The sequence below is a fragment of the Coenobita brevimanus genome, chromosome 59 (assembly GCF_032717465.1).
Source record: "Coenobita brevimanus isolate Jiangsu-jjx chromosome 59, ASM3271746v2, whole genome shotgun sequence".
NCBI classification, from domain to species: Eukaryota; Metazoa; Arthropoda; class Malacostraca; order Decapoda; family Coenobitidae; genus Coenobita; species Coenobita brevimanus.
Window position 1 is genome coordinate 7969490 of NC_137012.1, and position 16960 is coordinate 7986449.

The 16960-nt window shown below is 40.6% G+C and overlaps 1 protein-coding gene across 1 annotated transcript in view; it reads left to right on the forward strand.

The window, feature by feature from the left end:
• Positions 1-16960, forward strand: part of LOC145402854 (potassium channel subfamily T member 2-like) — an 812106-nt gene that overhangs the window by 658654 nt on the left and 136492 nt on the right. Inside the window, exon 25 of the mRNA XM_080274763.1 lies at positions 13252-13437. Coding sequence (XP_080130889.1) covers positions 13252-13437 — 186 coding nt within the window. The remainder of the gene's footprint in view (positions 1-13251; positions 13438-16960) is intronic.

Here is a 16960-nt window from a genome sequence, read left to right on the forward strand (position 1 = left end):
ATGGGCGCAGTGAGTTTAAATTTGCCTGGACAGAGTCACCAGGATAGTGTTACAAGCAGAAAAAGTTAACAAGAAAAAAATGTGACTACCATTGTGATTCCATGGTGTGAAGCGTTTTAACTTTAGTTTCCTGATTCACATTCACTCTGAGGCTTGCTGCATCCCGGCGGGTTTTTGGCTTCATCTGCTTGGTTTACTACGAGCTCTTAGGACCGTCATCCAGTTTTTTGAGTAGCTCGTATTATTTTTTTTTTTCCATCCCAACTCGCTCTCTTACTATTTTTACTTATTTATTTTAAAATATGTATTCACTTTTCATAATAAGTTATTAAAGTCTTTCAGCTGACTCTTTCCACACTACTTTCCTTATGGTACTGTATTTTGAGATCACTAATAAAACATTGTATTGATAATAATGTAGTGCTAACATTTCCTTTAAATACCGAGCAACTAAATATCTTTGCAAGAGGAGGAAGCCTTGTAAGACTCTTTGCCCCTCCACATCTCTCTCTCTCTCTCTCTCTCTCTCTCTCTCTCTCTCTCGTATTGTTTGTGCCTGTTTATACTTTATACCAAGTCTTAAAGCATTTTTTTCCTCGAGTGGCTGCATGTATGTATGTTTGTCAGCCTGTGTGACTGGATCTCTGGCATGCTCTAACTGTTTTTCGCTGCTATTACTGTTTATTTCATTAGGCCCAGGTATTTTTAGAATTCTTGCTAATTACATTTTTTTTATCTTAAGGGATATATCAGGTAGTGAAGGAATTAATTAAAGCCATTCCTAATACCTCCAGCAGGTGCTATAGAGGGATACCTTCATGCTGTTACCAATAAAATTGGGCAGCTCCACTGCCCAGTTATACAAACGTCCTTCAGTTTCCTATCCAGAAGGATGGTGGAACTGCAGAAGGTCAGCTTCAGCCTGCAGTCTATGAGATCATAATCAGATGAGACTGAGGCAGCAGCAGCAGCAGCAACAACAACAACAACAACAGCAACAACAACAACAAAAACAACAAAAACAACAACAACAACAACCCCTTCAGCTCAGAAAGTCTTTTCTGATGACAATAATAAAACTTAAAACAACTTCACGAAATAGGAAGGTTTAAACTTCGTACTCAGTTTCTGGGTTTGAGTGTGTGTTGACTTGACGGTATGTTAAGACACTGGTGTTATTGTGAATTATGTACTGTAATGTTAACTACAGAACATTAAAAACTGACATAATGAAGTACTGTATGCAGCCTTAGAGCATGTTGGTACACTGCCTAATCCTATTTTCATTTTAATGTAATATTAAACTCTATGTATTTTTTCTTTTAAATAACTGTCATAAGTGTGAACATCCGGGTAAAACTGTAGAGACTGACTGAAAAAGACCTGACCGAGGTCATAGAGTGTGACTTCAGGGATAAGGAACTAAACAGCGAGGCTGCCAGCGATCGAGCAGCGTGGAGAACCATCATTAGGCGACCAAGGTCGATGGAGGCAGCATGTTGGAGTACTTATAACGATACGAATGATACGAGGATTAATCGGATGTTGGGGAAGAATATTAAAGTTATGGGAGACGAAGAGCGCGTTCAGCAACACAAATTGTTGATATATGACAAAGTGCTGAAGGAGAGAATGGTGAAGAAGAGAAGATAATTATGCACCTAGGAGGAAAATAAGGAATTTGAAAAAAACAAGCAGCAAGGGGTACCTTCTATAGCAAGATAAATAGAGTGGTGGCTGAACAGGGAACCGCAAACAGAGGTGTTAATGAGCAGTACAGAGCTCACACGAACAGTCTTTTGAGAGTTACTGATTCATTGTTTGGATGGACAAGGGACCCTGCAAGATGTAAGGTAACATGGTGATGGGATGGGGATGTAGAAGCTGAAGTTATGGAGAAAATAAGACTTTTCCCGGAATGGAAAAGGGGTGATAACAAAGAAGAATACTTGGTTGCCAAACATAGGACCTGAAAGGAAGTATACAGGGCATAATCTGAGTCCAAAAGACTTTTATTGGATAACCTAATGGCGAAAGGATGAATGTGGTACTTAAGGCGGCCAGTTGGATGGAGAGGAAAAACAGGGGTATTATAGGTGAGCAGTGTTTTAGAAATTATGAAGGAAAGTTAGTGGCGGAGAGTGAGGATATTCAAGATGCCTGGAGAAAGCGTTATTTTGTAACCCGCTGTTGAATGAGGAGTTTGACTGGAACAGGGAAGGTTTGAAGCCAGAGGATCCAGTGTTTGGCCTTTGATGCTGCTACTCTGTGCAGGGCAATAGACAGGATGCAGTTGTGGAAGGCGATAGGTGTGTCTTGGTTGACTGCTTAAACGTTGACGGCCTAAGGGGTTACATGAGTGGATTTTGGTTACTGATCTGATAAATTTACATATGAGTGTGATGTTCCACATGACTGGCTGTAGGATGTGATTGTAGATGTGTATAAAAGGAAGGGCGATGCCCTGGAAAGAGGAAATTATAGAGGCATAAAAGTTTTGGACCAGATGATAAAGGTAATGGAGAGTCCTAGACGGTAAAATTCAGGAAAGAGTGAATATTGATGAGGTGAAGTTTGAGTTTATTCCAGGCAAAGGGACCACTGATGCCATTTTCATTCTCCAGCAACTTCAGAAAAAAATATATGGGAAAGAAGAGGGAGCTGTACTTTGTTTTTGTTGATTTTGAGAAGGCCTTTGACAGAATCTCCAGGGAGGTGGTGAAGTGGGCCGTGAGAAAACTTGGGATCGAGGAGTGGCTGGCTGTGTATGTGAGTACTCGCACACTGTAGACAGCGAATGGAGGTTTGAATGGCGAGTTTTCTGTGAATGTTGGCATGCATCAGGGGTCAGTCTCGAGCACCTTATTAGTTGTCATGGTCCTTGAAACTTTCTCACATGACTCCAGAAATGGACTTCCATGGGAGATGTTGTATGCTGATGACTTGAAGTAAATTGCAAAGAATGAAAGGGAAGCAGACGAAAGATTTAGGAAATGTATAGAATGGGGCACAAGGGTTTGAGAATAATTGTCGTTAAAAAAAATTTGATATGTAGGGCTGGTGGCAATATGTTAATGCAGAGGGAGTGTGGTCCTGTGCAGTATGCCACAATGGTGTGGGAAGTAACTCTGCCTTGCGCAGTGCTTGGTGCATAAGAGATGTAGTGATGTTAGAGGCAGCCTACAAAATAATGCTGATTTAGTGCATGTGGTTTGTCGAGGAGAGAATGCTGAGATTGACAGGCGTGAAAAGATTGTTCTCGCTGGTATATGGAGGATTTTTTTTTTTTTTTTTGGGGGGGGCATGTATTTTGCTAGGGGGGGGGGGGCTGGAGTGAGGAGTGGTTGGAGGAAGTTTAGGGAGCTGTTACCTGTCTCATCATTGAGAGGGCTCTCCCTCCGTGCTAAGGGGTCCTTGTATACAGTTTGTTTTAGGAATGTAATGTTATACTGTAGCGAGACCTAGGCAGTAGAGGAAGAGGATGTTCGTAGGCTCAAATCTACAGAAATAATAATGATTTGATGGATGTGTAGTGCGTCCTTGAATGTAAGGCGAGGGGGAGGGGGGGGAGGGCAAGGATTGTAATTGAAGAGTTGGGAGGAAGGATGTGACTTGAATATATAGTGTTGTGATGAAGAGGGATAGATTGGGATAGTTTGGCCATGTTAAGATGATGAAAGATGACAACTGGGTGAGAAAACTGTGAGGAATGTCGAACGTAGGGCTGTAAGAAGTAGGGAAAAAAAAGAAGGACTACGTAATATAGGGAGGCCCTCAAGCAGTACATCTTTGATTTTCCATGGAATGATTATTGCTTCAATGGCCGGGAGCCATCTCAGTGTGCCTTGCGCATTACGGAGGTTATTCTCTCGGGCATGGAAGCATACATTCCTTTCTCATATCCTTTGACTAATGAACGAAATCCTTGGTTTAATCACGCTTGTTCTAATGCTGTCTGCAACAAGGAGAGGGCCTATAAAAGGTACAGGAGCGAACCCATCCCTGAATCACATCTTTTATACGTTTCTGCCCGGAATCGTGCTAAGTCTGTTCTTCGCTCTGCTAAAAATAATTTCATCCGTACTAAATGCTCTCAACTCTCCAACTCAAATTCTTCCTGCCCCTTCTGGCACCTTGCCAAAAAACCTTTCTAACAACTTTACCTCATCATCCTTCCCTCCTCTTTTCTACTCTGATGGCTCTGCAGCTATTTCTTCTACTGATAAAGAAGATCTCTTTGCTCAGACTTTCTCCTCCAATTCCACCTTTGACGATTCCGGTGCTGTTCCTCCATCACTTCCCCCCTCTGACTTCCTCATGGCTACCATTAAAATGTCTTCAGCTGATGTATTTTCTGCCATCACAGGTCTCAATACTAATAAGGCATATGGGCCTGATGGAGTCCCTGCTGTTGTTCTCAAGAACTGTGCTTCTGTGCTTACACCCTGCCTAGGCAAACTCTTTCGCCTTTGTCTATCAATTTGTACCTTTCCTTCTTGCTGGAAGTTTGCTCTCATTCAGCCAGTCCCAAAGAAGGGTGACCATTCCCAACCCTCTAACTATCGTCCAATTGCTTTAAAATCCTGTATCTCAAAAGTTTTCGAGTCTATTCTTAATAGAAAAATTTTAAAGCATCTTTCCTATCACAACCTTCTTTCTGATCGTCAGTATGGGTTCTGTCAGGGACGCTCCACAGGCGATCTTCTCACCTACCTTTCAGACTCCTGGTCATCCTCCTTTCGGGACTTTGGCGAGATCTTTGCCATTGCACTTGACATCTCAAAGGCTTTCGATCGAGTCTGGCATAAATCTTTAATTTCGAAACTGTTCTCTTACGGTTTCTATCCTTCTATCTGTGCCCTCATCTTTAGCTTCCTTTCTGGTCGTTCTATAGCCGCTGTTGTAGACAGCCATCGTTCTTCTCCTAGATCTATTAGTAGTGGTGTTCCTCAGGGATCTGTCCTATCACCAACTCTCTTCCTTTTATTCATCAATGACCTTCTAATCTGTACATCTAACCCTATCCACTCATACGCTGATGACTCCACCCTTCACCTTTCTGTTCGATTCCCACAGCATCCATCTCAGCAGTTACTTCAACAAACAAGGGATGAGGCTATGGTACACCTAATGTCTGAACTGGCTTGTATCTCTGACTGGGGTAAAAAATAATCTGGTTGTTTTTAATGCATCAAAGACTCAGTTTTTGCATCTATCAACCCGACAAAATCTTCCACAGGTATACCCACTAATGTTTAATAATTCTGCATCATCGTTGAACATGCTTGGGGTTTCATTCACTCAGGACTTCTTGGAGAGATCATATTACATCTCTTGTAAAATCGGCTTCCAAGAGATCGGGTGTGCTAAACCGACTCCGTTCCTTCTTTACCCCTGCACAATTGTTGACTCTATACACGGGTTTTATCCGTCCCTGCGTGGAGTACAACTCTTATGTGTGGGGAGGTTCCCCACATCCAGCTCTTCTCAATAGGGCGGAGTCAAAGGCTTTTCGTCTCATTAACTCTCCCCGTCTTCCTGACTCCCTTCAACCTGTCTCTTCGCCGCACTGTTGCATCTTTATCTCTTTTCTATCGCTACTTCAATGGTCACTGTTCCTCTGAACTGTCTGCATGCATTCCTCCACCTCTATGACTGGCGTGTAGCACCCGTCTAGCAGCAAACTCTCACCCCTTTTCTGTCCAACTCTCTAATGCAAGGGTTAACCATTACTCCCAGTCCTTCATTTATGCAACATGTCAACTATGGAACTATCTCCCTCTGTCTGTATTTCCTGCTTCCTATGATCTCCAGTCTTTCAAATTCAGTGTGTCCAGGCATCTCGAAATGAGTGGATCTTGAATTTGGCTCTCTCTTGTATTTTGTTTTACTCTTGGAAGGAACAATTTTGCGGGCTCGTTGCCTTTGGTTCCTTCTTCCTCACATAAGAAAAAAAAATATCTCAGGGATGCGGGACCTAATTGGGAAGCTGCCAGAGACTGAAGATTGGTGAGCTGCCATTAGGTGATGAAGTCCAGTGCATGCAACCTTTATAAATTGTATGATACTGTACGATATAAACCCCATCATGTGGATGATTCACTTATTTTGCTACCTTTAGATTATTTGACTCAATTCTGCGAAAACATGATCATCTGGAGAGATTATTTATAGTCTTCTTTTACCCCATCATTAAGAGATTCCCTTGAAGGTGAACTGAATCATATGGAGGAACTGTACGTAACAATTAATCGTACACGTTACTGAAGTGGTTAATGAAAGTTATGAAGTAGGCTAATCAGATACAATGCAATCAGTGTAAGTTTTTATATATCAGTATGCTTTAAAAATACTGTAATGAAATATACACAAAAACTAGGAATGCCCTATTTTGAAAGTACACTAACCCCATTATCCCATTCACATCCTGTGGATGCATTAATTTTAGTCTGCTACAAGATTGTTTTGTTCGGTTCAGAGATTTTGTAAAAGTCAGAGGGTTGCAGTTTATCTTGATTAACATTTAGACTGCTTGAAATTCCTTTATCTGAATAAAATTATATTGTTTTAGCCTAATTAAAGTACCCAAGCATGTCTATGGGGAGTCAGTGGCTGAATTGGTAGAGAGGTGGCCTGCAGTCCAAATGGACCCGGGTCTGAATCCCCGCTGGGGCAGGGAACAGTTTACGGATTTGAATTTCATAAAGCTGAGTTTACTGATCTACCAAAAGACCTGCTGACATGTCGGAAAAATACACCCTCTTATGAGACGCCCTAGCATGTATTCAGTGTGGACTGTATGTTAGCACCGTAGTGGCGATATGTTTACGGTATGTAGGAGGACTGCTGGGCCTGGGAACAAACTGTGAAGGCTATACCAAGAGTCATACACATAAAAAAAGCTAATAAAGATACCTAATATCTTACCTTAATTTCATGTTTGCCAGTTTATTGAGCTTACACTAAAGTGATGGATGTATACAGTACCCAGCGGTGTCCAAACTACTGTTATTTCCACCAACACTCTTCTGAAGGAAGAAGTTTTCAAAAAGCTCAGCAGACAATAGTTTTTAATAATCCACTAATTTGCTTTCTACGGTCTAAATATCCTGAAGGCTTAAATACGCATTAACATATTCCTGAAAGTTTTTTACAAAATAGGTTACATGTATACTTGCAGAATAGTTTTCTGGAATTTAAATTAGGGGATGAATTTTAATGGTTTATATATTTTTTCTATCTTGCTGATTTTATTGAGATCAGGAGAGACTTTCTGAATTGTAGGGTAAGATATGACCTTTGTCATTCACATGGATTATAACTTCAATAAAATCATCTTACGTTAGCATCCTTGAGAGGAAGTGATTTGAAGTGCATTGTTCCTGCCTAATATTATTTCAGTGATCCCAGAACAGGAAAAAGAACACAAAGGCAGAAGAAGTGGCCCTTTTTTCAAAAGTTCTGTTGTGATCTTTCTGTTCATAGATCATACAGCCCCATTAATAAGAGTGAGGTATGATGACGATTTTCCAGCTTACTTCAGTTTGCATTTCTGACAAAATATATATATATATATATATATATATATATATATATATATATATATATATATATATATATATATATATATATATATATCTGTGACATATTTGGAATATTTATGTAAGTTTCATTTATGAATCCCTGCATATGAATAGTGGAAATATTTTGTGTGTAAAGCATAATATGGCATGCATCCTCGAGCTCTCATGGTGGTACTCTGTAGTGGAGGTTGTCGAGGGTTTGACGTAGACGATTTTAGCGATTTTTTGTATATATTATTGCATTGGCTTGCATGGCAGTGGTTTGGTGTTGTTGCCTATGTATTTACTTTCAGTTGCTGGGGTACACTGTTTTACCATTTGCATGACCCCGTTTTTTTAAATTATATTTTTACTTAACTGTAGCACTATGTTGCTGAAGACACTGATGGTGACATGTGTATCAGTGTACAGGCAGGGACAAAAGTTGGTCCACTCCCTCGCTGTGTCTGCTTTACTCTCAGGGCGTGTCTGTCACTCTCCTCCCTGATGCATCATATTAAAGAGCATTATCTATGGGGAGAGAATTATACCAAGGCTCTTTTAGGTATGTCAGCTGACAGAGGTGACATTAGTTTTGTCCCTGGCTGTACCAATATCTTTATCTTATTGTTGTAGCTGCTATGTGTTTTTCAAGGGAGGCCAGGCTCTAGCTTGTATGGTTAAGAAGAGGTAGTAAATGTTGTTTTGGCAGTATTCATCAATATAGTTAGGCTCATTTACTATATCCTTTTGTCGTAGGAGCTTCGGTGGTCACATAATCATTTATACCCTTAGAAAGATAGGTCAGTTCATGTTTGAATTCTTTTTATGGTCATTTGCGTTCAATTTATTTAGAGATTGCTGTTAATAGTAAATTAATGCAATAATATTTGTAATACCTTTCTGTGATTAACTTTATGATCTTTTTATCTTTGATCCGAAGTCATTGAAAGTTAGATGCTTGTATCATAAATCATGCAGTCTTTTATCAGTTCTATACCAGTAACTGTTTACTGTCATTTTGACATATTTAAAAGTAGGTCACCCTAGTTTAATAAATAATGATTAATCTTGTCAGGTAAGTTTGTATGTAAGAATAACCCTTGTAAGGAATGTTGAAGAGTGCTGATGCTAGGTGGCAGAGGGTACTAAATAACGATGTTGTGTTTGACAGTTATTGCACTTAACCCCCTAGAATCCAAATGGTATGTACTTAAGAATATTTTTATCATTGAATATCATTGATCTTATGAAAGGCATGTAGTATCAGGTAGGTGGAGGCACCCACCATCCTTTCATTCAGAGTAATGCTGCCTTCAGGTGACGACATGAGTGACAAACCAAATTGATTCTTGTAACCCAGGAAACCATTTACCGTGCTGGGTGGTAAATGTGTAACTAAATGATGATTTGTGGTTTAATGGATTAAGATTCTCCACCCAGATGGAACTCATAAAGGCTTACATCCAAGGGATGACTGGGGTTTATTGATTGCACAATGTCACTCACGGAAGAGTGAGACTGGTCACCCGTACCTTAAATGTCACAAGTAAAATAACTTGAAACTACTGTACTACTGATGAGACAGCATAGCATTAGACGATAAATGATGGAAAGGAAATGCCCTCTTGTGTCAGAGAGGTTTATTACCAGTTGCGATAGCGAAGCTGGTATTGTATTCAGGTTGTCTCTCTGTCTGTGTGTCTGTTAGCAAGATAACTTCACAACTGCTCAAGATATCATTATAAATTTTACAGGTGTGTTGTAGGGATGAAAATCTCCTACGGGTTCGAAATTGGTGAAAAGTAGGTCAAGGTCAAAGGTCATATTCGGAGTGCGCTAGATATGTATCGGCTCGCGGCTGGTGTGATTCCCGCCTTGGGGGGACCTCTAGTTACAGCTATATCTAACCCCTACATTTAAATTTTGTATCCTAAGGTGAATAAAATCATCAAATGTCAAGAATAAAATGAAGAAGACATTCCCTTGCTCAGTGGGAATGGCTTGAATCCAGAAACATCCTTTTCATTTTATTCTTGCTATCTCCTGATGATTTTATTCAACTCTGAATAGACTTTTTGAAGCAGAGGGGTTTGATATACCATCATAAATCCTTTTAGGATGAGAGGCCTTTGCTAAGTTGAATAAAGCCGTCTGTTAGCAGTAAGGATACACAGAAAACAATGTCACGGAGATTCCAGGGGTTGATAATGTCAGATGAAGGTGTGAGTTAGGGCATTAGACAGTGATGCAGTAGAGGTGTTGGAGGATGGTAAAAGTTCTGTGCTTGAGTATTGAAAAGGTATTAATGTAGATGACTGAGCAGCCGAAGTGTTGGACAGCAGTGTTGATGAAAGTGACAGACAAATATTACAGGTGTTGGTTGAAGGTGATAGACTAATATCACACGTGTTGGATGAAAGTGATAGACAAATATTGCAGGTGTTGGATGAAGGTGATATCAAATATTATAAGTGCTGGATGATGATGATACATAAATATTACAGATGTTTGATGAAAGTGTTAGACAGATATTACAGCTTTTACAAAATTATGCAGTTATTGTATTACAGTGATCTCTTGGTTGTAGCAGATTTCATTATCACAACTAGGTGAAAATCTGCACTCCTGTCGTTATAGCAAATTTACAGATAAAAGGCATCGTTATCACACACCTGAGCTGGTTTCTGCTGACAATGATGGTGCAGTGTCTGTGGTTTCTGAAGGCTTTCAGGGATTCAAAGATGAGGCCTCACTGAGGGAGTTAATTCCAGACGGTGGAGACCACTAACTCTCCATCCTCTAGGCTCGGAACCCCTTACCACAAGCCCATCGTAAGTCTCTCTGTGGTCCATGTTTCTTGTTTTATGGTACCCTTTTCATCGCTTTCAGTTAACCCAACCATGCCTATTTGCATTTCTGATACTTACCATAACAGTATGTATGTACAGTGATCCCTTGGTTATTGCACACTTGGTTATAGCAGGGTTTTGTTATTTTTGCAAGATGAAAATCTGCACTCCTGTCATTATGACAAATTTTAGGCTGAAAAGCATCGTTATCGTGCACCTGAGCTGGATTTTGCCCACAGTGATGGTGCAGTATCCGTGATTTGTTATGGCTTTGAGGAATTCAAAGATGAGGCCCTACTTGAGAGTTAATCCCATGTGATGATATTATTATCTCTCCACCCCCTTGCCTCAGAACTCCTTGCCACAACTTCGTTTTGGTTCTCTCTATGGCACATGTATCTTCTATGCTGCGCCCTTTTCATCACATTCTTTTAACCTAACCATGCCTGTTTGTGTTTCTGTTACCTACCATTACAGTATGTATGTATCAGAGGGTGTAAATTGTTGTAAAATGGAAAATTTGGGTTTACAGCAGGGGTTCCCTATACCAATTAGGGTACAACCCATAGGTTCTGTGCTTCTGTTATCGCTCATTTTCATTTTCACGCACTAGGCACGGCACCAATTATGTGCAGTTACTAAGGGATCACTGTATTTAATGAGTTTAAATTGTTGGAAAAGAGAAAAATTGGGCTTGCACTTAGGATGCCTGGTACCAATTAGGATAAATTCCATTGGATCTGTGTACTCGCTATCGTGATGTTTTATTATCACATGCCATATTAGGTACCAGTTATGAATGATAGCCAAGGGATCACTGTTTAGAAATATAACAGGTGTTACAAGGGGGAGGCGGTGGCTGAATCTGTAGAGAAGCGGCCTGCAATTCTAATGGACCCAGGATCGAATCCCGGCTGGGGCAGGGAACAGTTTAAAGATTTAAATTTCCTAAAAAAGCAGACTTTCCTGATTTACCAGATGACCCGCCGACACGTCGTAAAAATACCCCCGCTAACACCATTACACTAGTCCTGTATGAGACGGCCCTAGCATGTATTCGATATGGATGGTGGGTGTTAGCGCCGAAGTGGTGACATGTGGATGTGTAAGAGGACTACTGGGCCTTGGAATAGGTCACTGCCCCCGAAAAATAGGCCCTGAAGCTTTTGCCCAGAGTCGGACACGCTAAAAAAAAAAAAAAAAAAAAAAAAAATACTAGACAATGATGACGTTCTTAGTTTTTGCATCATGGTTTAGATGCAAGTATAAGCTAGTGATACTGATAACAGAATGGTTTAGATGTCAGATGATGTCATAATTCGAGACATTACACAGTGATGGTGTCGATATTTACATAGTTGAGACATAAAGACATTTTATTTGTCTTTTTAGTGGTTTTCTGGGGAAGGGCACTAACCCTCTGCCAATCCAATTGTTGATAGGTATGGAACACGTATGGGTTGGTTATGTGGTCACCACCCAGCGTATTAAATGATTTTCTGGCTTACATGAAATAATTTGGCTTGCAGGAAATAATATGGTTTGTCATTCAATGCGAGTACCCTGGAGTAGCCCTACACTGCGTGAGTGGATGGTGGATGCCCCATCTGACACATGAGGAAGTGAATGAGTGTTGTGATGTGCACGTGATAAAAAGCGTTGGGAGAAATAGTTTGAGATGGTTTGGCCATGTGGAGAGGATGGGGAGTGAGAGACTAACGAGGAGGGTGTATGTGAGTGAGGTGGAAGAGGGGAGAGGGATAGGGAGACTGAGGATGAGATGGAAAGATGAGGTAGAGAGGTATATGAGAAAGATGAGAATAAGCTGGTGGGAGGGCAGCACATTGGCAGGGGACAGGGACACATGAAGGCGATTTGTTTGTGGCCATCCCCTCATAGGATTAAGGCGTCTGGCTGCAGGTAGATAGATATAAGACATAAAGGTTTAGACTAATGACGCTGATAACTGCATATTGTGTATGTTAATCATTGATGAAGATGAAAAAAATAGGCAATGATAGTGTTAATGATTGTGCTAATAAATGGTATGATTAAAGACATTAGACAGTGATAGTGTTGGTGATTCCATGGTTAAGGTGTTGGAAATTATGGCAAATTAGGTTGGATTAGGTTATGGTATGGTTCGTTAGGCACGGTGAGGTTAAAGATTTTGTTCAGTTAGGTTACTTAAGGATAGAATAGGGTACATTTGTATGTTTTACACGGAGGTGAATGCTTCAGTAGTACTGGTATGACACTGACCTTCTCCCTCGTAGCCTTGTTTACTACTCCAATCCCAACCCCAATCCAGCATGAGAATGAGAAAGGGTCACATTCATACATGCTTTGTTTTCCCTCTGGAGCTGACAGTGTTTCCAGTAAGCATGCTGGATTAGCTTATGATTAAATAGGCTAGATTAAGGTAGGTCAGGTCAAGGTATGTATGCTTTGATTAGGTTAGGTGGTATTAAGAGTGACAAGGCTTAAGAAATATTAATATGAAAATGATCATACACCCTTCTAACCTCTCTCCCCATCTCACCCCACCCCACCCTAGTGCGAGAGAGAGAGGGTCGCACATCTTATACATGCTTCAACCTCCTTTCTTGGCTGGCAGTGTTAGGCTGGGTTGAGTTGGGTTTGGTTAGGTAAGGTAATGTAAGGTAAGGTATGTCAAGGTAGGTATAGGTTAGATCAGTTTAGGTTATATTAGATTAGGTTCATTAGGTTACTTTAAGTAAAGGTACAGTTCAAGCTGCCAGACAACAATGAGGGCTCAGTTTATATTTTATGAGACTGATCATTCCACCTTGTACTCTAACCCCACTCCACCCCAGCGTGAGAAGGAGAGAGGGTCACACATCTCGTACATGTTCCGGCTTCCCTTCGCGGCTGGCAGCGTGTTTTCTGCAAGCATGCTGGACACACTGCTCTACCAGGCCTTCGTTAAGGACTACCTCATCACATTTGTTCGACTTCTGCTTGGAGTTGACCAGGCTCCGGGATCTGGATTCCTCACATCAGTATGTTTGTATCTCTAATTTCATTGTATATGTAAGTCTCACATATACACTGATAGGCTGTCATGGCATATTGTGTGTATGTAAGAGAGAGGTCAGAAATATACTATGCAAAGTGTTAAGTACAATAGGTTAAGGATGTTTGCCAGCAAAATTCTGATATTACCGAAAGAAATTTGTTCTTATGCACAATCCTTTGGTTGGAGGTTAGGAGTTTATAAGAAAAAAATATATATGATTTCAGAGTAGGTTTATAGTGAATCATGAGCAACTTTAAATATATGTAGGCATGCACTGTACAGTGTTCATCACCAACTTAATGCAATAACTTTCATTATAACCTGCACAAATACTGTGTATTTTGTTCTGACTGATTAGATGTGTTTATTAATCTTAGGAGAGGCCACTTGACTTGAAGAGATTATAAGCAGTCTTAGTTAACAATAATAATAATAATAATAATAATAATAATAATAATAATAATAAAAATAATAATAATAATAATAATAAATAATAATGATAATAATAATAATAATAATAATAATAATAGTAGTAGTAGTAGTAGTAATAATAATAATAATAATAATAATAATAATAATAGTAATAGTAGTAGTAGTAGTAGTAGTAGTAGAAGTAGTACCTGCAGCAGCAGTAGTACCGTAGTAGTAGTAATAGTAGTTCTAACCAGTAAAGTGCACATTGTAAGCTCGTGGCGAGCAAGCCAGCGCCATGTTATTACAATTTCCCTCTGATATATTATTTCTTAATGATGATACTGGAACGAAAGACATTCCCTCACATAACCCTCTCCCTCCACACAAACTCTCTTGGAAATCTTGAGATTCCAAAGGGTTCCTCCACATTTATAGATGTGTTTTTAGTTGATAACAAAATATATTGAATGGAGGCATCACATGCACAAAGAATTTAAACTCTACTTCACATACGAGTAAAACTATTAGTTTCTGATTAGCGTGACGGTCGTGTCGGGCCAGACAGCTTATTTCCAAACTTAACTGAGAGTAAACATCGCTTGCATGGTCGTAATAATGATAATAACAATAGCATGAACAATGGCAAGGCCTGTGGGTTGGCTCTGAACCATGCTTTGCGTTGGAGCAAACCCTTTCCAGCCTTATAGGCTGCCAAGCAATTGCCTAAATGAGAGCCATTTCTGAATGACTACCACCACCACCACCACCACTACCATGATCACCATGATCACATTTACCATCACCACCACCACAGCTACAACCACTACCATCATTGTCATCACAGCAACCACCACCACCATAACAGCTATCACCATCATCACAGCCACCACCACCATAACCACCACCACCACCACAACCACCATCATCGTCATCATCATAGCCACCACCAGTACCGCCATAACGGCTATCACCACCCTCACCACCACAACTAACACCACCACAGCTACCACCATCGTCATCATCGCTACCACCACCACCGCCAGCATAGCTACCACCACCACCACCACAATTTTCTGTTGAATAAGACTGCCTGTTTGTATCATCAACGAAATAATTAAGTAATAGGCATCGGGATGTGCATGTAGAAGTCGCCTCTCCCTCCTTCTCTCTCCCAAGATGTATGAAACTCACGGAACTGCCCCACAGCCTCCTCCATGTGCGCGTATTATAACACCAATGGAGACAATAATTTGGGGCCAAAACACCCCTTCAGAAACTGTCAATCAACATAAAATTGATACTGACCCATATGGAGCCCAGTTACAACCATCGTGTCAAGTTCTATCAAAATCCCTTTTCCAGTTTTGGCTGCACTTCAGCCTCCGTCTTTATATCTTTTCTATCGCTACTTCAATGGTCGCTAATCCTCTGAATTGTCTGCTTGCATCCCTTCGCCTCTACGACGGGAGCGTAGCACCCGTCTAGCAACAAACTCTCATCCCTTTTCTGTCCAACTCCCTAATGCAAGAGTTAACCGTTACTGTCAGTCCTTCATAGATGCAATAGTTCAGCTTTGGAAATGTCTCCCTCTGTCTGTAGTTCCTACTTCCTATGATCTCCAGTTTTTCAGACGCAGTGTATCCAGGCATCTCGAAATGAACAGATCTTGAATTTGGCTCTCTGTTGTATTGTTTTCGTTTTTTTCCTTGGAAGGGACGGTTTACGGGCTCCTGACCTTTGGTTCCTTCTTCCTAGCATAATAAAACACACACACACACACACACACACACACACACACACACACACACACACACACACACACATCTCAGATTATAGTATATTTGACAATAATGATGATAATAATAATAATAATAATAATAATAATAATAATGGATAATCATCATTATCATTATCATCATCATAATCATAAGTTCACCTTATTGTGGCTACAGGGAGTGAGAAAACACTCATTTTCCTGTCCAGATCACACAGTTCTCAGTAGGCAGCCCCGATGCCTTCACCATAAGATTGAATCAGTGGTGGATCTTGATTTACAAATTCCCTCCACCCTTCAACCAAATCTTACTTCCAGTGCAATAGTTCACGCCTGCGCTAGTTCCTGGGGGTCATGTACTACTAGCTGTGCCCCTGTGGATGGTACAGGCTTGGGTAAGACCTTCAAACATGGTATCCCAATCCAATTACCATCCTTCCTCACCTGCCGGACACCCTGTCTCTGGGTCTCCTAGCATCTCTCATGAAGCTTCATGTGTGTTGTTTATGTAAACTCAGTGAAACCTTTAACTCTGTCAGAATAAGTCAGGTACTTTTCCAAGGTTTCTATTAATTTTCAACGGCTTTATGTGAGTCCTGCTGGAAATCAGTTTTCAGATTCTTTGCTCCTAATAATTTCAACCAGTGACAACCCGTCCTTTTCTAGTTTGTCTGGGACACTTATTTTTGACTGAAAGATCAACCTTGGCACTGTTTTAAACACCTTGTAGCTATGGAGGATTCACTTCACCTTGCATACAATAACTCCATGTCAGTCTCGTCAGCCTCCCTCCTCTGGAAGAGTTTCAACTTGTGCCCAACCTTGCTGAACCCAGTGTTCCAGTGGTCCATACCATACGTCTTAGATATGCTTGCCTCCACATCACCAATGCACCCCTCAGTCGCTAATGAATTTTATTCCTTGTATAATACTCTGTTTATTAAGGCTCAAGACCATGGGGGGGAGGGGAGTGATATAATAGTAATGTATACCGTTGACAAAAAAAAAAAAAAAACTCCATACTTGTATGGTTACTGTAATTATCTGAGTTAGTGTGAACCTTCTGTAGGTATCTATTTGTAGCTACAAGGCGCTACATTCCAATGGGGCTCGTATATTGGTGGGTTTCAGAATAAAACCCTTTATTTGTGAGCCCTAGGAATGTAGCACCTCACACTGCCCTCTCAGAGTGTCTGTCCTTCAACCCTCATTCACACTTCCTCATGTGCAGAATAGATACCGACTGACGAACACGACTAGGAGTGCTAGACACCGCACAGGGGAGTATAGTGCTGTACATGATACAAATGTTTATAGG